Source organism: Spermophilus citellus (genome assembly GCF_964194105.1).
Source record: "Spermophilus citellus genome assembly, chromosome: 18".
NCBI classification, from domain to species: domain Eukaryota; kingdom Metazoa; phylum Chordata; class Mammalia; order Rodentia; family Sciuridae; genus Spermophilus; species Spermophilus citellus.
This window is the reverse complement of record NC_138200.1, coordinates 432033-455549: the sequence shown is the minus strand read 5'-3', so window position 1 is coordinate 455549 and position 23517 is coordinate 432033. Positions and strand designations below refer to the sequence as shown.

Sequence of the window (23517 nt, the reverse complement as noted above, 5' to 3'; positions counted from 1 at the left end):
TCAGGGGTGTCATGAACTCTTTTCCTCCAGGGATTCTTGTCTAGAGAGGCACTGTGGCAAGACTTCAAATAAAGAAAATGCATGGAAGTATTCTTTTGAACTCTCTCTCAGGACTGAGATTTTGAACTCTCTTCTAGCTGGTGACCCACCCTCCTCTGTGACATAACCAACAGGGGCTGAGTCCAGGTCAGGCACTCATTTCCATCTTTCAAAAAGAAAGGCCACAGCTAAGATGCCAGACATGAGAGAAGATACTCCAGGGAAGAGATTGCTACCTGAAGCTCTTCCCCATCTGACCCCCAAGCATGGAGACCTTGGAATCATGCATCATGGAGACACCAGGTCACAAAATCATAAGATGGGACACTGCAACACCAGGGACCTTGCTCACCTCAGTCTCGGGTTGTCATGAACTCTTTGCTATCTGCTCAGCTATACTTTTCCTCCAGGGATTCTTGTCTAGAGAGGCACTGTGGCAAGACTTCAAATAAAGAAAATGCATGGAGGTATTCTTTTGAACTCCTGAAACTACAGCTAAAAGCCAGCCCAAAGTTTTGCCCACCCTCTGAATCAAAAAGAGGGCCATTTGGCAAGGAAACCTGGGGATGGGATGCTTGAAAATGAGACTGGGGTGCCAGGTGAGATAAGTTTACACAGGAGCCAGGGAGCACCTAAAATACTACTGCCTTCTTCCACCTCTCCTTCCCTTCCTCCTTTCTGGCTTTCATATCTACAAAGCAGGCAGGCATTTGAGGCATCTAAGGGGTGCACTTGGAGAGGCATGGACTTGATGGGGTGAGCATAATGGTGCTTCAGGGCCTAACTGTAGACTCTCATGGAGGAATGCTTATCTTGCTCATTGTGCAGCAGGCAAGTCCTAACATAGAATGCTATGTTTTGGTACAAAGTGCTGTCAGAATCTGGCAAGCAGTTTCCTTGCTCCTTTGACAAGGTGTGATTCCCCTGCTGGTTCAGGGTCTGGCTTTGTGGCAGTTTCTGATCTCTTGATGTCCTGAATTCTGTAAGATGATATGTATGTATCACCTCTGGACTATCATGACTGTTATATGTAAATTGGCACATACCCATTATAAAAGCTATTGTTGCTGTGTAATAAATCAGACACTGTTCTCTAAAACTGTCTCTGGAGGGGTTTCTCTGCACCCTCAAGCTCCCCACGGTCAGTGTTGGAGGGTCAAGCCCCCCAGCATCATGGGACACTTCTTCCGTCAGTCACCATTGCCTGGGGAGAGTTTACATGCCACATGTTAGAAAGCATGGGCCCACCACAATGCATTTGCAAGGACACTCCATCTTGAGGTGGTAGCTCAGACTTTAACTGCAACAGACTTAAGGGTCAGGATTTCTTATGCACTCGTTGACCATCATATAGAAAGACCATCTTGGTAGAAACAAAGGGACACCTATACATATTAACCAGCCAATCTTCATGAAGCTACAGGACAGGCAGCACTGAAGGCAGGTGGGGACTAGGCCACCCTCATACCAAACTTTGGGGCTATCTGATGGTTCTTCCCCTTAGGGAAGGGTACTTATGGAGACGCCCGAGATGCCTGACCAGGTTTCTAATTCATATAACTCACAGCTAAGCTCAGAGCAGCTTTTACACAGACTCTCCCTTCACAGGGGCCAGAGAAGACAGGGGAAGGCAAAATTCCAAAGGATCCACTCAGGACATTGCAACTGTGTCAAGAAGCCAGCCACCTCTACAAGGCCTCAGAAAGGACATGCTAAGGTTGCCTGTTCCAGAATTTTCTTTGCTCTCCTGTTCCCTGAGACCCATGCTCTCCTCCACAACTTCAAACCCATTCTATCCATGTCCCAAGGAAGAAAATGATTCTCCCACCTAAGCTGAGGAATGCAGATTCCAGAGATGCTTATTCCTGGATGCACACCTAATGCTACAGCTTCCATAGCCCTAATCTAGTCCCCACTGGCAAAGAAGGCCCAAGAAACACCAAATTCACATCCTCTCGGCTTTCCTTTTATCTCATTATCAAATTATCTGTAACAGAGAAAAAAGCCCAGACACAATTCCAATCCTCTAACAAAGCCATTTGTTTATTTCTCCAACATCTACTTCTAATCTACACCCATATGCACACATATCTTTACGTGGACTGTAAGGACAATAAATCTCTTACACCTTCTTTTTGCAACATCATAATCATTTTCAACATAGCAACAAAACCTTTATAATTATTCAGAGTGGCTGAAAGGAATGAATGGGAAATGGCCTCCAGGGGCAACAATGGTGCGTGTGGGAATGGGTATGCAAACCCGACAGCTCGGGATCTTGTTTCAACACCAATGCAATGGACCATGTTTCCTCAACAGACATCCATCACAGAAGAGCCTGCTATAGTCTTAAAAGGGATGACTTCCTTGTCTACCAGCACCTCCTTGGTCCAATTCCCCTTCTGAGGAGTCCTTAGCATTCTGGCAGTACTCTGGCTCATTCACACATCAAAGTCTAACTGCAATCCTGTGGCTGCTGCAGGTGGAGCAGTGTGTGGGATGGCTCACCAGCGTGTCTTTGCTGATACAAAAGCTCAGCATGAGCTCCTGCCAAAGTTTCTCTTTCTGATCACACAGGTTAATATCCAGATGCTCATGTACATGAAGTGAACATTCATTCTCACAGGATTCTTCCTAGGGATTGCTTGTTGGACTCACACAGGCTCTTCCCAGTGTGAGTATCCTCATGTGAAGGGGGTGGATCTCTTTGGGAACTGTCTTGCTGACATTCCCCCATTTTTTATTCCAGTGTCACACTACCATGTTCTGCATAGGCTCAGTCATTCCTGAAGCACTCTTCCCCATTTATCATCATCCAGTATTTTCTCCAGGAGATTCACCACTAACAGATGTAACTGGCTAGGGAATGGCTTGTCCATCAATTCTCTGGTAGCTCTGAGGATTCTTCTCTACTGACCAGGGAATGGTGCCATGCCATCACACTAAGCTGAGAGAATTGTGGCCCAGCATCCACTATGTTTACACAGGCTGGTCTTTAGGGTGTGCTCTCTGATGTCGGACAAGGGATGCACTTCTTCTGAACACTTTCCCACACTGAGGACACTGGCTGGGACCCTCCCTGTCATGGAGTCTCTGGTGTACTGATAAGTGAGAGTTCTGCTTGAAAGACTTTCCACATTCTACACACTGGTATGGAGTCTCCTTGGTGTGAATTCTCTGGTGCTTGGTCAGACAGGAGCTATCCCTGAAAGCCTTGCCACACTGATTACACTCATAGGGTTTCTCACCAGTATGAGTCCTCTGGTGCCGGATGAGGCCAGCAATGTTCCTGAAAAGTTTCTGACACTGATTACACCCATAGGGCTTCTCCCCAGTATGAATCCTCTGGTGCCTGATGAGGTATGCACTTTCAATGAACGTTTTCCCACACTCTTTACATTCGTAGGGTTTCTCCCCAGAATGGATTTTTTGATGCACAATGAGGTGGGAATTGCGGTTGAAGGATTTCCCACACTCCAAACACTCAAAGGGCTTCTCTCCGGTATGAGTCCTCTCGTGCTGAGTGAGGTATGAGCCATCTCGGAAAGCCTTTCCACATTTGCTACACTCGTAGGGCTTCTCACCAGTGTGGATTCTGAGATGTACAGTGAGGTGGGAGATGTCAGTAAAGGGTTTCCCACACTCATTACATCTATATGGCTTTTCCCCTGTATGAGTTCTTTGATGCAAAATCAGGGATGAGTTTCGGTTGAATGTCTTACCACATTCTAGACACTCATAAGGTCTCTCGCCTGTGTGGATCCTCTGGTGCTGTGTCAGAGCTGACCCATCACTAAAAGCTTTCCCACATTTAGAGCATTTATAGGGCTTCTCTCCTGTATGGATCCTCTGATGCACAATCAGGTTGTAGTTCTTGGAGAAGGATTTTCCACACTCATTACAGGCATATGGTTTCTCTCCAGTGTGAGTTCGGTGATGCAAAACAAGGGATGAGTTCCGTCTGAAGCATTTGCCACATTCAGTGCATTTATATGGTTTCTCCATGGGACAACTTTTGCTTCCATGAAGAGATGAGCTCAGAGCAAAGACGTCCCCAACATCCTTCCCTTGATAAGGTTTCCTGCCCCTTTTCATCAGTTTTTGGTCACCAAGGAGAGTAAAATGGTTGAAAGACTTAACATTTCCTGGGTATTTATGGGGCTTCTCTCTCATGTGACCTCTTCCACATTGAGTGACATCCAGGGAATGGCTATACGTTCTTCCACAATCCAAAATCTCAACATCTGAATCACATTCATGGAAACCGTTTGTGGCGGGCACTCTCTGAGGTGGCAAACAGCCTGAACTTGCACTCAAATGCTCCCCAAAACCAAGATATTCACAGACTACTTCCTGAGCCACTGGCTTCTCCTGAGTTAAAGCAGACTGTCTCAAGTGTTTCTCGTGGCTCTCACAGTCCCAACTGCCACTTGGAACGGAGAAGCAGGGGGCCTCCCTTGTGGGACCTTCCATGTCTGTGTCACAGGATAGTAGGTCCTCAGGAACATTCTGGACTAATGCTTCCAGTCTCATGTCCCAAGCTGAAAAGAAAAAGACAGAGTAAAGCACACAAACCTGTATCTGAAAGAGAAACAGAAAACAGTGATGGGCTAGATGTATATGTATTTTTACTTGTTTTCTTTTTAAAATTCACATCTGTGCAAGGGAGAGGTAAAATGAGAAAAAAAAATCTGACATCAATATTTAAAATTTCCACACAATAAAAGACAACACAAGGCAGGGTGCAGTGGCCCATACCTATAATCCCAGCTGGAGAGGATGAGGCAGAAGGTTCACAAGTTCAAAGCTAGCCTCAGCAACTCAGCAAGGCCTTAAGCAACTCAGCTAGACCCTGTCTCCAAATAAGATACATAAAAGGGCAGGGATGTGGCTCAGTCGTTAAGTGGCCCTGAACCAAACAAACAAAAAAAAAAACCCTCAAACAAACAAACAAAAAAAGACACAAGTGGCAGATGGAGAGAAAATATTATGAAATATAAAAGTGACAAAGGATTTACTGCCCAAAATCTATTTTAAAAAAAACTCAAACAAACAAAAAAAGACACAAGTGGCAGATGGAGAGAAAATATTATATAAAAGTGACAAAGGATTTAATGCCCAAAATCTATTTAAAAAAAAAAACTCAAACAGAACAGCACAAAAAGAAGAAAAAAAAAGGCTACCAAGAAGTACTTCCTAGAGAGTAAAGGAATATACATGCTCATTCTCTCTGTCAATGATATTTGAGCAATTACAAACTGTAACTTTAAGACCACAATATATGTATATTTCACATAAGCAAAAGAAAAAATGTGACAATACAAAACTCATGCAGGTCACATGAGAAATCAAAAGGCATATAAAGTGGTCAGTCAGCTTGTCAGGATAATTTGGTAGCAGCTGTTAAAACAAGACATGAAAAGCTGACACAGTAGTAGCTGCTTTGATCCCAGCTACTGAGAACACTGAGGTAGGAGAAGCACAAGTCCCAGGCCCGCCTGGGCAACCGAAGAGATGTCTCATAAGAAACAAAACAACAAAATGGGCAAAACCCCCATCCAGCAATTCCATTTAGGCATCTCAGACTCAACAAGCAAGAATTATAGGTAGGAAGACGTGAATCAGCCAAGCCTGTGGAGATGGTCAGAGGGCCAGACACAGCACCGGGAAACAGTGGGAACTACTACCACAGATCACCCCATAGCAATTAGGAACCCAGAGTTAATGAGGTAAGGGCAGAGTCAGAAAAGCAAAGACAGAACTGAACTCCAAGGACACTAGCCAAAGGAAGGGAGAAGTGATGTTCATCAGGAAAAACCCAGAAGGGAGAGAGGGAGATGGGATTGCAGTGCCAACAATTTAGGGTTAGCCAGAGGGCGGTGGGCGGCAGTGGCTTGTTGCCTCTCACAAGGGAAAATGGAGACAAAGTCCTTGAGATTTCTCTGATTCCTGTTACAGCTTGTCAAAAGTAAAAGAGTAAGCGTGATACAAAACTTCCAAGCCCAGAGGGAGCTTGGTGTGTGTGTTGGGCAGTGCTGGGGTTGAACAGAGGGTCTCACACATGCCAGACAAAAGCACTCTACCACTGAGCTCCATCCCAGACTAGGTAGTGGATTTCACCTGCAGAAGGCTCTGTCCCCAGAAGACACTTGGCAGTCTTGGGAAATGCTTCTGACTTCAAGACTAGGGCTTCTAGCATCTAGGGGCAGAGGCCAGGGGCGCTGATGAATGTCCTGTGATGTACAGGATGGTCCTCACAACAGGGAATGGCCCAACCCCAAATGTCAATAGCACTGAAGTACAAAAACCCTTGTGGAAGGAAGAATAATAAGAAAGCCAGATCAATTCAGGAGCAGCTGATACAGGGTTCAAAGAGCACAATTAAAACAGGCTAAATAAAAGGTAAGAAGTATGATATCGCCAATAACAGTAAATGCGAACAGCCTTAACGGGACAGAACAACTCTCTTGAACAGTTTATAACAGAAACACCAAAGCAGAAAGACACAGAAGACAAAAGCATCAGGGTGGAACAGGCAAAGCCAACCAAGGAAGGGCCCTGTATCCCTTGACAAGCAAACAAACATCCAGCAAGGAGCACAGGGCAACGGAACACCTAGAAAATGCAGCAAAACACAGAGCAAAAGTCTTACCCAGAATGCAGGGAGATAACCTAAATCCAACCACAGTGAGATGCTCTCAGAAATGGAAATTCAAAAAAACGGAATGGGGATAAGCAGGAGAGAATGTACACAGCCAGCCTGATCACACTGGGATGAAGGAGCACACACTCATCAGAGCCAGATGCCTTCTAGGCACATGTGGAACATTTGCTGACTGTGGTCATAAACTAAGAAAGCCAAAAAAGCATGGGTCCCTTCCTCAACACCTTACAGTAAGGACTATGAAAAGTTGTTAAAGATATGAAATTCAAGTCTTTTGTGTTACTTGTGCTTTTACTGATTACAATTAACCTATTAAAATTGCTTGACTTAAAAAAAAAGGAGAAAAATGAAGGTTACTGAGCTCACTGTTCAACATTAAGATTTGCAAGAGGGGCTGGGGATGTGGCTCCAGCGGTAGCGCGCTCGCCTGGCATGCGTGCGGCCCGGGTTCCATCCTCAGCACCACATACCAACAAAGATGTTGTGTCCGCCGATAACTAAAAAATAAATATTAAAAATTCTCTTTCTCTCTCTCACTCTCTCTTAAAAAAAAAAAAAAAGATTTGCAAGAAATGTCACACTGCACTCCATGAATACGTTCAATGGCTATGTGGCAGAAGTAAAACAGATATTTTAAAGAAAAATATTTCTCAAGATATACCAAGGAGTAAAAACAAAAATAGGTTAAACAAATGCACATTACTTATTTTTGCCTGTGGTAGTAGGGACTCAAGGGGATTAGGACTTGATGTGTAATGTTTTATTTCTCATACTTAAAAATGACAAAGTGGTCGAGGCAGGAGAATCAAAAGTTTGAGGCCAATTTAGTGAGACCCCATCTCAAAATAGAAACACTATTACCATAGCAAGACACTATCTCAAAAATATAAATAAAAATGGCAAAGCAAATGACATAAAATATTAATTATTAAATTTGAGAGGGCTGGGGTTGTGGCTCAGTGGTAGAGTGCTCATTTCGCACGTGAGAGACCCTGGGTTCGATCCTCAGCACCACATAAAAATAAACAAAATAAAGATATTGTGCCCATGTCTAACAAATAAATAAATAAATAAATTTGAGAAACAGTGGGGGAAAGACTTTGGCAAGAAGTGACCACAAGGAAAGTGCAAGAAGTGGTACATATATAATATTTGTTGTGAAATGCAGATTTCATCAAGGAACAGTGGAAAGTCCCTAAACAGCACAGCTGCATTGCTCTCAGGAATGCAAGAACATGAAGCATGAGAAGACCTGCCAGTGCAACTGCTCATACTACCACCTGAAGTGGAAGGCAGCTCCCTACACCTTAGTGCTTTCAAAAAGCAATTCAAGGAGATCTCCCCCACTCAGAGTCAAGATGTTCCAATTAAATAACAGACCTCTTTAACTCAAATTCAAAGTGTATTTAATGAAAGCTTGAACTACAAACATTTTTGTTTGTTTTTTTCAGGGGCAGTACCAGGGATTAAACCCAGGAACCCTTTACACCACTGATCCACACCTCTCGAACTTTTTATTTATTTATATATATATATATATTAGTTGTAGGTGGACACACAGTGTTTTTATTTCATTTTTATGTGGTGCTGAGGATCAAACCCAGTGCTTCACACATGCTAGGTGAGTGCTCTACCACTGAGCCACAACCCCAGCCCTTACTTTTTAAATTTTTATTTTGAGACAGCGTTTTACTAAATGGCTGAGGGCCTCACTAAATTGTTGATGTAGGCCTTGAACTTGTGATCCCCCTGCCTTAGCCTCTCATATCGCTGGGATTTCAGGTGTGTGCCACCACACCCTGCCCAAAAACTCGTAAGTGGGAACACCAAACTGAGGTGAGCAATACCCTAATTCACTTGGAAGCCAAACCAAGCTCAGGCACCTACTCTGCCCACAGCTTTAAACCATGCCATGGAGGGGCCAGCTGCTCAGGGAACCATGCTCACAGCTGCTGCTCCCACCCAGCGTGCCTCCTGAGGCTGCCTCGACTGCCTTCCTGATGCACAGGGGCCTGTGCAGCCTCTGGTCATCCTGTGAAAATAAGGCTCCAGAGCACACCCTTACCTTGAGGGCAGGTTCACAAGCACAGTCTAAAAGAGGAGATAAAACAGCACACACAGGACAATATAACCTCTCGAAGGGAATTTTCAGAAACAAAAGATTCTGGAGGTAAAAATACAATTCACTGGTTCAGGGAAGTAGCTCAGTGGCACAGCACTTGCCTAGCATGTGTGAAGCTCAGGGTTTGATCCCTACACCACAATATCACCACCCCTTGACCATTCTGTGGACCAGCAACCTGGGTACTTAGGTATCATAGTACTAGGTTCTTGTCCACGTCCAATGTAGGTGTTGGAAATGGGGTTCCCCTTGGTGGAATAGGCTGGATGAGAAATAAAAGCTAGAAAAAATAGAATGGTAGAAAAAAAACAGAGGACACAGAAAGTAGTTTCAAAAGCAGGGGCAGGATGAGTAAGCCAATCAGATGGATCAAGCTTCTAGACTCTGGCCAAAATGGAGCCCGTGCCTGCTTTATTTATATTGGGAAAACATCAAAGGCCTTCCACAGAATGTTCTTCACCAAAAAAGGTTAAAGGTATTCAATTCCCAATAGGTTACGTCCATCTCCGGAGCTACTACGAGGGATCTTCCTCACAGAACAGAGATAAAGGTCATGTGCATTGGGCAGTCTATTGCCGCAGGAGAGCCATGGATACTTTGGAATGTCAACCCTAAATCTCCCTGGCTACTATATCGAGAGAAGATCCTCGTGTAATTCACGGATGGCTTCCTGCACTGTGTTCTAAGACACCAGGGGAAGTTCCTTCATGTAGAAGGAAGCTTACAACAAATCGAGATACTGCCCTCAACTTATACTCATTCCTCACAATGAATTCTCACTCCTTGATGACATCCAGCACAACAGCACATGCCTGTATCCAGCAGCGCAGTAGGCCGAAGCAGGAGGATTCCAAATTTAAGGCCAGCTTCAGCAATTCAGCAATGCCCTAAGCATCCTAGCAAGACCCTATCTCAAATAATAAAAAGGCTAGGCATCTATCTCAGTGGTTAAATGCCCCTAGTACCAAAAAAAAGGGGGGGGGGATTGACATCCTTATAAAAAAATCCCCAAGGACACAAAATGGCAACCACCACTGGCTCAGGAGTGAAGTTCCTTGAAATTTCCAACTGTTGGAAGAAATAGAATACCAGAAAGAAGTAGGAGATGGCCCAGTTAGCTGAGGTCTAGAAGATGATGAAGACATGACACAAGATGGACAGGGATGCCAGGCGTAGAGGTGCACACTTGTAATCCCAAGCAGTTAGGGAGGCTGAGGCAGGAGGATTGCGAGTTCAAAGCCAGCCTCAGCAAATTAGCAAGGCCCTAAGCAACTCAGCAAGACCCTGCCCTAAATAAAATATATCTTAAAAGGGCTGGGGATGTGGCTCAGTGGTTGAGTGTCTTGGGTTCGTGAAAGAAAGAAAGAAAGGAGGAAGGGAGGAAGGAAGGAAGGGAGGGAGGGAGGGAGGGAGGGAGGACAGACGGGGATAATTGGGCCTCCAAGAACTGTTCATGAAAACTAAAGCCTTAAAATAGAAATGTGGGCCTAAATACTCAAAATCAACCCCTTCTGTAAGATTTCTAATATTAGGTGTGTGAGAGACTCCCCACTGAAATTAAGTTTCCATCTCGCGAGAACATCACGGAATCCCTTACCCCTCTCTCTTCTCTCCAAAGAGCACCAAGCCAAAGGACGCCAAATTCAAAAGTGTTCTTGACCTATCCCCACAGGACACGGTATCTGCACGCTGTTCCTGAGTCACCCTGCCAATCAGCACCGGCCACATCGCCTAGGCAACCCTTCTTAAGCCAAAGCTTGCAAGCTCACGCTCTCTGCCCTCTTCCTCTTCTCTCTCTCCTCTATCCTCTTTCTCTTTCTCTCTGCTCTCTTCCTTTGCTCTCTTTCTCTCTGCCCTCCTCCTCTCCTCTCTCTCTGCCTCTCCTTTTCATTCCCTTTGGGCAGCCCCCCAATAAATCTCTTGGCTGAATCTCCATCTCGGGTGAGTCACTCACCTTTCAGTAATAAAAGTAAATTTGAATGGAGTTAAAGGTTCTAATTCAGTGATGGACCCAAGAACTGGCTAGCAAAATGACAGAATTTATATATCGTCAAAGTTATTCTGTAAGAGTTGCAGGACTTAATGATGACTAAAGAAAATAATAAAGTCCCTGAACCAAAAGGATAGTGTTACAGCCATTTGTGAAGGAAAAAAAAAAAAAAAAAACTACAGGCAGTCTTCATTTTCCACAATAGTAAATTTTCTAGATATGTCTTGTAGATCTCAAGGTCTGAAAATAAAGCTCACAAAGGCAATTTATCTTTTTTTTTTTTTTAAGAGAGAGTGATAGAGGGAGAGAGTAAGAGAGAATTTTTAATATTTACTTTTTAGTTATCGGCGGACACAACATCGTTGTTTGTAATGTGGTGCTGAGGATCGAACCCGGGCCGCACGCATGCCAGACGAGCGCGCTACCGCTTGAGCCACATCCCCAGCCCGGCAATTTATCTTAAGGTACTGTAAATAAAACAAAATTTTTTGTCCATTTGAAATATATAAATTGTGTCATAGAAAAAAGCAGCAGCCCCAGAGAGCTCCATTACCCACCTTCTACCACATGAGGACAAGCCAGGACCCAGAAAGCAGGCCCTCACCCCACACCAAGGCCTCTGTTGCCTTGACCTTGGACCTCCTAGTCCCCAGGTCTCTAAGAAACAAAACTTTGTTGTTCATAAGACACACAGTTTATGGCATTTTCCTACAGCAGTCTAAAGCAACTAAGCCATTCTCAGATGACAAGGACCTGAGTTCCACAGTGAAGTAACAAATTATCACGAGTATATAGAAGACATTAGGACAGATTAAGGATAATGGCATTACATTAAGGCAATTCATGCAAGAATCTTACTGAACTTCATAAATTAAGATTGTCTTAAAAATATCTTACATTGTTGCCCTCCCACATATTTATTTTTTTAAATTTTTTTATAGTTGTAAGTGGACACAATACCTTTGTTTTATTTATTTATTTATTTTATGTGGTGCTGAGCTCAAACCCAGTGCCTCACACGTGCTAGGCAAGTGCTCTCCCACTGAGCTACTCCCCAGCCCCCTCCCATACAGTTATATACTTTTGGCAGTACAATGGCAAAAATAATGTTGTTAAAAACTCATCACAATGTTGTTCACATATTTGGGGGCTCTCTATTTCCTACTCCTCCTCTGACGCTGTACATACTTGTCTGGAGACCCTAGTATTGCTGATTCTTTCCCTAACCAACCTGTCCTCTTATCCATTACCACTGAAGAAGTTTAATCCAAATCTTTGTATATACAGGATGCTGGGCTGTGGTGTGGCTCAATGGTAAAGAGCTTGCCTAGCACACACAAAGCCCTAGGTTCCACCCCCCCCCCCAAAAAAAAAGCACGTGAGCATTGTCTCAGCCCTGCGGGACTTCAAAGCTGGAGAACTGTGCTGCTTAGGTAAGACACAGGAAGACCTACCCTGCCCTGTGGGTAAGACATCCTGGGATGCCTCGAGTCCTATGTGCTGAGAGCTGTTTCCACAGAGGTACCATCCTCATCTACCTAAAAAGTTAACAAATTGCACTATTTGGGTACTACATATCTCCATTCACAAGCCTTACTGAGTTACTTTTTTAATGACTTTGTAATACACCTAGGGAGGTTTAAGTTTTGTTCCCCAGCAGCACCTGCTCCTTCATCTAATCCAACTTTACAGAAGATTAACACATATTCTCTAGCACCTGACTGTTCCTATGTCTTCTAGATGACATATCCAAACAGAAACAGGTGTTTTTAAAAACAAACACTTTCCTTGCATGAACTTAGAGCTTTAGAACTTTTTAAGTTATATGGATATTTAACATTACCTGTAAAATGCCTTTCAAGATGGTGAAGGGCAGGGCTGGGGTAGTGGCCCAGTGGTAGAGTGCTTGCCTAGCCCATATGAGGCACTGGGTTTGATCTTCACCACCACATAAAGATAAATTTAAAAAAAAAAAAAAGTAGTGAGGGGGGCTGGGGTTTTAGCTCAGTAGAAGAGCACTTGCCTAGCATGTGTGAGGCAGTGGGTTCGATTTTCAGCACCACATATAAATAAATTAATAAATAAAGTTCCATCAATAACAACAACAAAAAATATATATATATATAAAAAGATGGTGAGAAGCACACTGCAAAATACTCATCAAAAACAGTGCAATGGGGGCTGCGGTTGTGGCTCAGTGGTAGAGTGCTCGTCTAGCACAAGGCACTGGATTCGATCCTCAGCACCACATAAAAATAAACAAAATAAAGGTATTGTGCCCAACTAAAAAAATGTTTAAAAAACATGGGCTGGGATTGTAGCTCAGCAGTAGAGCACTTGCCTTGAACACATGAAACCCTGGGTTCAATCCCCAGCACCACATAAAAATAAACAAACAAAAATATTGATAAAAAAAAAAAAACAGTGCACATCACACAAAAATTAAGATGGATCACACGTCTCAATAAAGAGATAAAACAATACAAATCTTAGAAAAGATCGCAGGCATAAATTCTAAATAAAAACTAGGCCCCAACACCTAGTTTTTCTTTTGATTTCTTTGGGAAAGTTGCTATAATACCAAAAGTGTAAGCAACAACAGGAACAAAAAAGAAAGACTCAAAAGTTAACAAATTGCATTACATGAAAATTAAAAGCTTTTATGCTTCAAAGAATGTCATTAAGAAAGTGAAAGCCAGGGGCTGGGGATATTGCTCAGTTGGAAGAGTGCCTGCCTCGCATGCATAAGGCCCTGGGTTCAATCCCCAGCATCATAAAAAAGAAAGAAAGAGAAAGCCAAATCACACAGCAGGAGAAAATGTGGACAAACCACATGTCTGACAAAGGACAGATATACCTTATAATTTAACAATAAAATTAAATGACCCATTTGAGAAATGGACAAGGGGCTGGGGTTGTAGCTGAGTGGTGGAGTGCTTGCTTAGCACATAGAAGACACTGGGTTTGATCCTCAGCACCACCTAAAAATAAATAAAATAGAGGTATTACGTCCATCTACATCTAAAACAAAGTTTTTAAATGGACAAAACATCTGAATAGGCAGTTCTTGAAAGAAGATATACAATTGGCCAATAAACCAAATATACCCAACATTACTAACCAAGAGAAAAGTACAAACCAAAACAGAACATGATCACATTTCATACTCACTAGGATGACCAGAATCAGCTCCTAAGGTAGCTATTCCAAAAAAACCAAAAATGGTCCATTTCTTAAAAACTGAATATGAATGTTCATAGCATTATTTGTAATATGAAAAATGTAGAAACAATTTAACATCCATTAATTGGCAAAAGGAGAAACAAAATGTGATATAATGAAATATTCTTGTTTTTAAAACTCATCTGCATTTATTACTCTTTAAAGCAGAATGTTGACTGGGTACTACATATTTCCATTCATAAGTCTCACTGGGTTACTTTTTGAATGACTTCGTAATACACCTAGGGAGGTTTAAGTTTTGTTCCTCTGAATACTTTTCTTTAGAAAATAAGTCCTGGAGAGTTCCTCCCAGCCAGCTGTTTCAGTTTAACCTACTTGGTTCTAGAAGACTAGTACATGCACAATGGGTAACTACAAGGGTGGAAGTTTACAAAGTAGAACCTAACAAGAAGAAACTCAAGCCATTTTAACAAATTTTTTCTTTTAAACATTGAAGTCTATCTTGGAACACTTCAGAAACAGAAGATTTGATCTGGTCTACTATTCATCAATAATAATGAACAAAGTAGAGACACATGTTACAATATAGATGTATCTTGAAAATATTTTGCTAAATAAAAGAAGCCAGACATACAGTAAAATGCAGCAGCATAGGCCTGTAATCCCAGCAACTGTTGAGGCAGGAGGATTGCAAGTCTGAGGCTGGCCTCAGCAATTTATCAAGAAACTTTTTCAAACCAAAAAATAAAAATAACAAAAGGCTGGAGAAGTTGCTTAGTGGTAGAGCACCCCTGGGTCCAATCCCCAGCATCACCAAAAAAAAAAAAGAGCCAGACACTAAGAATCAAAAATTATGGGTTTTATACAAAATGCCCAGAAAAGACATCTGCATAGACAGAAAGGTTAGTGACTGCCAAGGGGTAAGAGGGGTGGGGAGATAAGCAGTGACTGCCAGCAGGTATTGGTTTTCTTTTGCAAGGGACAGGGATGATGAAAATATTCCAAAATTAACTGTGGGAAGATACGTATAAGCCAGTGAATATAATAAAAATCATTGAATTGTATGCCTTAAAAGGGTGAACTGTATGGGATGTAAATTTTATCTAAATAAAGCTGCTCAAAAAAAAAGTGTGTTGAGTCTATTAGGGTAAGAACCCCACCCGGCACATTTCTGACACTTTGGGACTTCGAAAGAGAAATAATGGTTTCGAAGTGATGTGGTGAGCTTGTGTAGAACACCATTCTAGGCACTCAGCTCTAAAGGGTCTCATTCCTAGTCCCAGGCCCTGCAGGAGCACCACTCACACTCAATGACGTTGACAGACCTCAGCAGACCTGCCCATCCACATGGCTCCCACCATCTCTGTGGACCACCCATAATGCCTACCTTATTTGTTCAAAGAATCCATGCCTTAACAAAATCATTTGCCACTCACTCTAACCCTGACCTAATAAAGTAACCCATCTGATTACTGTGTGATTGTTGACTTGCTGACAGTTTTCAAGCCCTCTCCCCACATCTAGGAAAGCTAACAAGAAAGCCTCCATGCCTCCTATTTGCTGCCAGCAGCAAGATCAAACATGCCAGCCCCAACAAATGCAAGGCCATTATCACCCCAGCCCCACTTTTCCTCCAAAATAAAAGCCCAGCTTGCTCCGTTAACCTATTTCACCAATAGCTTGGGAAGCTGCCCTTGCATTTTGAGTAGAACATTTACCCCCCTTGATCAGTGTGAGTGTGTGTGTGTGTGTGTGTGTGTGTGTGTCTCCCATCTTTTCTCTCCACAGTGGCCCCAACACCTAGTTTTTCTTTTGATTTCACATTAAAACAGATGGATAATTTTGTTTTATGTTTTTACACAAAAAGAAATGTTTTTCACGCCCCTTCCCTGTTGCAGAGAAGAGATCTGACCATTTCTTTAATAATAAGATTCCCACACACTAGTAAGTTTCTAAACTCATTTAATCAAAAAGTACATTTAGTCATAGATATTGCCTCATATCTTCTAAGTAAAACTGCTCTGAAATAGCCAAACCAGGCAGCATGTTCTGGATGTGAACAGGTCCTGGGTCAAAAGCCAGCTCTGCTAACTCAAGTCTTCTCTCAAGCCCCAGTTTCCTCAGGTAAAAAATGAGAACACTAATGCTACCCAATTCATCATCACTGTAAGAATTAAATGATATAATACATATAACAATAATGTAATCATAATGTAACAATATGCACATGGCATCCATATACATATCTGGCAGAGTATAAATGCATAATACATAATAGAAATTATTATTTTAGAATTTAGCAGTCCAGGGTTGGGTCCTAACTCAGTGGTAGAGTGCTTGCCTAGCATGTGTGAGGCACTGGGTTCAATTCTCAGCACCTCATATAAATAAACAAAGGTCCATTGACAACTAGAAAATATTTTTAAAAAAAGAATTTAGCAGTCTACATCAATCCACAAAGCACATTATTCCTGTTAAGAATAATTTAAATTCTCACTACAATAATAAAGTAATAATAAGTTATCATTTTTTTCTTCTCAGTTAAATATAATTCTTTTTTTCTTTGGTAAAACAGGTAGGTTGTTTTGTGTTGTTGGTACTGGGTATTAAAGACAAGGGTGCTCCATCACTGAGCCATAACCCCAGCCCTTCTTTTTACTTTAAGGCAGGGTCTTGCTAAATTGCCAGAATGACCTGGAACTTGCAATCCTCCTGCCTCAGCCTCCTGAGTTGCTGGGATTACAAGCATGCACACTAAATCAGGCTCAGGGATAATTATTTTTTTTAAATGCCTGAGCTCAACAAGAGAAATAACTGCCTTAAATTTAACATAAGCACTGCCACAGCAGGGATTGCTGTTTATTTCTAGATGAATTTAGGTGCCCAGTAAATAATCATTTGCTGAATAACTACTGACACCATAATCAAAATCTTCCTAAAACAATAACCAACAAAAAATGTCTTAAAAATTAAAGTCCCATAAAAAATAGAAAACAAAAACTAACAAAAATCCTACACCATTAAAAAAATACTGAAGACTTGAAAGGATACTTGAGCTAGTGGCAAGCTAGAGATGGTGCAAAGGATGAAGGGGCCCAATACTGAAACCATGAGGACTCTCACCAGACCACCTGTAAAAGCAATGCCTTCCTAATGCAAATTTCTGGAGGAATCTCACTATAGCAGGACAGACCATTTCTATAATTCACACAAATGAGAACAGCACCTGAAAAAGCCAAGACAATCCCTTAAAAAGAAAAGAGGAGGAGCTGGAATGTACTCCCAAAGTTGAGGTTCTTCACTAGGTTGCAGTAACTAAGCAGTCAGTGAAAGGAAGGGAAGGACCAACAGCCGCAAATACACTCTGGTGCTTAATTTGGAAGATGGTAAAAGTGGCCTAAACCTCCAAATGGGGAGGCTGAGGCAGAAGGATTGCAAGTTCAAAGCCAGTCTCAGCAAATTAGCAAGGCCCTAAGCAATTTAGCAAGACTATGTCTCAAAATAAAAAATAAAAAGGGGTGAGGATGTGACTCCGTGGTTAAGGACCAGTATCCAAAAAAAAAAAAAAAAAGCCTCATAACCTCATACCTCAATTAAGACACATGTATTTCTCTCACTGCCTTTTCAGATGAGAAAAAAATTACAAAATCTAAATTGTACATACTGTCACACACATAAAATCCAGATGGATCAAAGAACTATTCATTAAAAAAAATGCACACACACAAAGAAACTTGAGTATGATTAAAATAAAATATATAGTAAAGAATATTCTTGAGTTATCAGGATGAAGAGTTTTTTTTTTTTTTTTTTAAAGAGAGAGTGAGAGAGGAGGGAGGGAGGGAGGGAGAGAGAGAGAGAGAGAGAGAGAGAGAGAGAGAGAGAGAGAATTTTTTAATATTTATTTTTTAGTTCTCGGCGGACACAACATCTTTGTTGGTATGTGGTGGTGAGGATCGAACCCGGGCCCCACGCATGCGAGGCGAGCGCGCTACCGCTTGAGCCACATCCCCAGCCCCAGGATGAAGAGTCTTTTTAAAATTTTTTTTTTTTAGTTGTAGTTGGACATGATACCTTTATTTTATTTACTCATTGTTTTTAACATGGTGCTAAGGATCGAATCCAGCACCTTGCACGTGCTAGACAAGCACTCTACTGCTAAGCCACAGCCCCAGCCCCAGGATGAAGAGTCTTAATACACAAAAAACACTAAACATATAAAAAAGATTTGAAACATATGACTATATATGAATGAATAACATGAGCTGGGGCTGTAGCTCAGTGGCAGAGCGCTGACCACTATGTGTGAGGCAATGAGTTCGATCCTTAGCACAGCATAAAAAACTAAACAAATAAAGGCATGCTGTCCGTCTACAACTATAATAAAAATAAATAAATAAAAAGAATAAATAACATACCATAAATTAAAAAATAACAATTATTGAGGATGGGGTTGTGGCTTAGTGGCAGAGTGCATGCCTAACATGTGTGAGGCATTATTTGCTTCTCAGAACCTCATATAAATAAATGAATAAAATAAAGACCCATCAGAAACTAAAAACACATATTAAAAAATTTTTTTTTAAATTACTAAAAGTGTTACCCCAAGGATGATTTAATAAGTACAATAGGGAAAAGATGGAGAGCCCTGGAAGACAGGTCTTTAACCACATGACAAAGTTTGACCACAACCAGCTTCATGTTCTTCCTCATGTGGCACACCAAAAAGGGTATGACTTCACTTAATTTCCTGTGAAAGATGGAGAACCTGAATTTAACCATGAGAATATCAATTGAACACTAAGAGGACAAACTACAAAATAACCAGTTGGCTCTTAAAAAAAAAAAAAAAAAGTTAATGTCTTGAAAGAAAAAGCAACAACAATAAGATCACAGATTGAAGGAAACTAAAAAGACATGAAAACTAAATTTAACATTGATCCTGGACTGGACTGGACTGGATTCTAGTTCAAACCAAATACAAAAACAACTTAGCTACATGCAGATTTTACATTACACAAAAATTGCTTACCAATAGTACAGAACTTGGATGTCACAACAACACTTTAGTTTTGTTCAAGAATGTTCTTGTGCTTAGGAAGTGCAGGTGAAAATATTTCAGGGTGAAGTGTCATGATGTCCACAATACACTTTCAGTGATAAAGCCAACATAAGTAAGTGTATGTGGGGCTGGGGTTATGGCTCAGCAGTAGAGCACTTGCCTCACACGTGCAAGGCCCTGGGTTCGATCCTCAGCACCACATAAAAATAAATAAATAAAATAAAAAATTATAAAAATAAAAAAGTAAGTGTACATAAATTTTCACCTGTATCACACCAGCCTGTGCAACTCTGTATACATGTAAAATACAAAAAGAGAAAGTGTGTGCATGTGTTTTAGAAAGGTAAAAAAGTAAAGCTTATGTGGTAAACTGTTAATAACCTGAGAACCTGGATGACTTTACAAGTGTTCACTAAACTGTTCCTGCAGCTTTTTTGCAGGTGTAAAACTTTAAAAATAAAAGACTGGGGGGAAGGGCGGGGGAACAGAGTGGATGGGGGCAGGAAAGCTAGGTGTAGAAAGAAAACAAGCAATAGAAAAAGAGTAAAATTCACAGAGCACAGTGGGGCACACTTGTAATCCCAGCAGCTCAGGAGGCAGAGGCAGGAGGATTGCAAGTTCAAAGCCAGCCTCAGTAACTAAGCAAAATCCTGTCTCAAAATAAAAACTAAGTCAGGCACAGTGGTGCACACCTGTAATACGAGCCACTCTGGAGGCTGAGGCAGAGGATTGCAAGTTCAAAGCCAACCTCAGCAACAGCAAGGCGCTAAGGAACTCATTGAGACCCTGTCTCTAAATAAAATACAAAAAAATAGGGCTGGGTATGTGGCTCAATGGTGGAGCGCCCCTGGGTTTAATCCCAGGTACCTCCCCCCACCAAAAAAAAAGTACTAAAAAGGGCTGGGGATATGGTTCAGTGGTTAAGTGCCCTTGGGTTCAATCCTACCAAAAAAAAAAAAAAAAAAGAAAGAAAGAGAGAGAGAGAGAGAGAGAGAGAGAGAGAGAGAGAAAGAGAAAAGAATAATTTACCTGTTATAGGGGAGGGAAGAACAAAGCATGGTACTTAAAACATTTTTAGGGCTGGGGTCCTGCTCAGTGGAACATTCCTAACATGTACAAGGCCCTGGGTTCAATTCTCTATACTGAAAAAAAAAATTTTTTCAAGCCTAGTTCCTACCAACCACATTTTTTAAATTGGCAAAGAATAAGAGATCTTTCCATGGTGGTAATTTTGTCAAAATCAGTCCAACTATGCCACGAAGATCTAGGCATTTCACTGAAAGTTAATTTTTCCTAAAAAAATTAGAAACCATACTGAACTCTAACTCATGCTAAGCAGAGGAAGGTGTTTGACAAGTGTCATCTACAACTTACTTTGAAGTGCAGCACAGAAGACGGATTACGCGTGGCTAAAAGGATGGACCCCAGGGGCTGGGGATGTGCCTGGCATGCGTGCGGCCCGGGTTCGATCCTCAGCACCACATACAAACAAAGATGTTGTGTCCGCCGAGAACTAAAAAATAATAATAATAAAAAAAAAGGATGGACCCCAGGAAAGGCACGGCTATCTCAGGGCGCAAGGGCACGGGTCAGTCTGGGAGTCCACCGCACAGTCTTGCTGCGTTTCTATAGAAACGGAAGTCAACAGAGGCGGCGGACAGCCGCTGAGAAGGAAACCCCTGAGCCGTGGGAGGCAGCTGCGAAGTCCGCTGGACCGACAGGAACGCGGCGCGGCAGGTCCCGCCACAGGACTCCGGGGGCCCCGCGCCCAGGGTGGCCTCGCGCCAGGAGGCCGCGGCGAGACGCCACCGCGGGCGCACCGGCCGGAGCCCAGGAAAAGCCGGGCAGACGCAGCCGCCGGTCACACGCCAGCCCCGGCGGGCCCGCCGCGTCCCTACCCGCGGAAAGCCGCCTACCGGCACGCCGCGACACAGTTATGCCCGGCGGCTCCCCTCCCACGCCGCCCTCTGGGGAAACTCAGGCACCGAGGGGTGGAGGGGCGCGGCGGGACTCACCGCCGGCGGCCGCCATATTTGCGGCGACTGCGCACGCGCCCCTCGGCACCCGGATGTTCGCGTCCCGAGAGATCCCGGCTCGACCGGCCGGCCACCGTGGAGGAAGAGAGCGGGAGCTCACGACCTTCCACCCCGCGCCGCCCCGCGACGTCAGCGCCGTGCGTGGGGACGCCACCCCCCCCTCGCCCCGCGGACTCAGTGCTTCCTCAACCTCCTCCTTCACCCCGACCTCTCGCGTTTCCTCCAGGCCTTTTTTTTTTTTAAAACTATATTAGAACTCAGCTAAGCGCACCTCAGCCTTGGTCGACATTGTCACTCGCGGAGAGCTTGAAACAAGCCACCGTCTTCCAGTGCCGTCAAGTAAGGGCTTTGGCAGGTTGGTCAAGTCTGTGTGTGTCACCGAGCCTAGGATCAGGAGCCCGCGGTTAGTGTGCTGTCAAAGGGAAGGTGCCCGCTCTGTGTCTGTAAAGATGATCCCAGTAACAAAAACGTCAGATAAACACAAAGAAATAGCGAGGAGGCGGCCTCCGCGGCCCCACCTGCCGGGAGACCAGCACCCTCGGGCGGCGGCCCGGCCCGGGCGCGGAGTACGAGTCGGTGTCAGCGCTGGAAAGCGGGTGGGCCGGGTCCGCTACAGCGCCGCGTGGAGTCACCCGCCCCGCACCCGGCGGTTCCACTCTAGGCCTATTCCTAACCAAAACTCCGCCTTGAGGTGCATGCAGCTGCGGTCAGAGAGGTTCCTAAAAAGTCCCAGAGCGGAATCCACGCAGATGTCTGTCAACAGAGGAATGAGCTGAATTTGGCATTTTTATACAACAGCATAGAAGAAAAACTGCTTTATGTAAAAAATGGGTAAGATTGAGGATGTAGCGGCAGACCACTCCTGGCACACGGAGGCTTTGGGTTCATCCCCGACACCACCTGAAAAAAAGAAAAAAAAGGATGAACATTACACAAATAATATTGAGCACAAGAAGACAAAAGGATGCATCGTTCAGAATTCCATTTATGTAAACTCAAAAATGGGTGAATGGGGTCCAGAGCCACAGAAGTCAGGCTGCTGTCTGTAAGTTTGGGGTGCTTCTGACAGGTGGATGAAGCCAGTGCTCCAGAGGCTTTATTTCTTGATCCAAGTAGGGCATCCTCTGGACTCTGTTGGTTCCTCGTGGCTGTGTCTTCCAAGAGACCATTTCTTGTCTGCTCAGTGTGGAGCTAGATATTGGGGAACAAAAACTGTGATCCTCACACAAGATTAGCCGGGAGAGCCATCCTTTCAAGCACAGAGCAACAACACTCCCTGACATTTAGTTCTCTTTTAATGGGAAACTTCTAGAAGTGTCAGAGGTCCACTTCCTGCTGTGAACAAAACCTTTACTGCTCTGTGTCTTGTTTATTCATTCATTTAGGTACTGGGGATGGAACACAGACACATTTTAAGACAGAGCCACATCCCCGGCCCTTTTTTATTTTCACCTTTTATTGTGAGGCAGGGTCTAAGTTGTTTAGGGCTTCACTAAGTTGCTAAGGCTGGCTTGAATTTGAAATCCTCCAGCCTCAGTCTCAGGCTCCCACATTGCTGTGATTACAGCCTTTCACCACCACTCTGGGTTGTTGGGGGAAAAGGGACTAACACGTGCAGCACCTCCCTGCCCCATCCTTCGTTTTTCAGGGATTAACAGGGGAGATGACCAGCATCTTGTTGGGGACTGAGGAGGGTGTAAGCCACCTGGAAACTTGGAGTCTCAAATAATTGGTGAGGAACAAAACAATATATTTACATAAAGCAGAGCTCCTGATAGATCTAGTCCTCATGGGCACTGGAATAGACAAGGGAAAGATGACTCTAGTGGTTTCCTTAAGGGCATCAAAGGCAGGGATAAGGTTTCAAGGGCGGGGTCTTGTCTCATGATGTCTTGTAGTCAGCAGGTTGCCTGGCATCTTGGCAGGTCACACCCATCTCAGGTGCTGTGTGGGACCTTTGTCAGAGCTGCATCAAGTGGTCAATCCCTGTGTGGGTGTTGTGAGGAGTTCCCCATGCCAGACCCATCCACTCACTAGGCCACGATGCACAACACAGTCAACGCAGCCCGTGGACAGCTAAGACAAACCACTGTTTTAACACTGAAAATTCATATATTATCACGGGCTCATCCAGCCCCAACTTCCTCCCTGCTTTCTACAAGCTTCCTTTATCCATTTCTTTCCTTTTCCTCAGCAGTTCAAAGTGAGTACTGAAAGAACCCGCCCTTCTTCCTGAGGTTGGACAAGTTCCTTGGGTCTACTTCTGATTGGCTTCTTCAAGGCCTAGCATTTCCAAATATCCCCTTTCTCTTTTGTATTCCAAATCTTCCTATCCATTTCTTCCCAGTGGTCTCTGGATTTCACTGTCCACCAATGTAAAGTGCATGCCCCCTGACGATCATGCTCATCTCTCTCCTTCCT

The 23517-nt window shown here is 43.4% G+C and overlaps 1 protein-coding gene across 4 annotated transcripts; it reads right to left on the bottom strand.

The window, feature by feature from the left end:
• Positions 1-2051: 2051 nt before the first annotated feature.
• ZNF329 (zinc finger protein 329) lies at positions 2052-21659 on the bottom strand. Of its 4 annotated transcripts, none has more exons than XM_081275393.1 (2): positions 21368-21659; positions 2052-4580 (listed from the first exon to the last, which is right to left on the bottom strand). In XM_081275393.1, exon 2 carries the CDS (start codon positions 4570-4572, stop codon positions 3019-3021), a length of 1554 nt encoding a protein of 517 aa, XP_081131519.1. In that variant the 5' UTR covers positions 4573-4580; positions 21368-21659; the 3' UTR covers positions 2052-3018. The 4 variants fall into 4 exon arrangements, 3 of the variants coding, with proteins under 3 accessions (XP_081131519.1, XP_081131518.1, XP_081131517.1); XM_081275392.1 differs by lacking the exon at positions 21368-21659 and adding an exon at positions 20435-20489; XM_081275391.1 differs by lacking the exon at positions 21368-21659 and adding an exon at positions 21076-21268 and having other exon boundaries at positions 2053-4580.
• Between the last annotated feature and the right edge of the window lie 1858 nt (positions 21660-23517).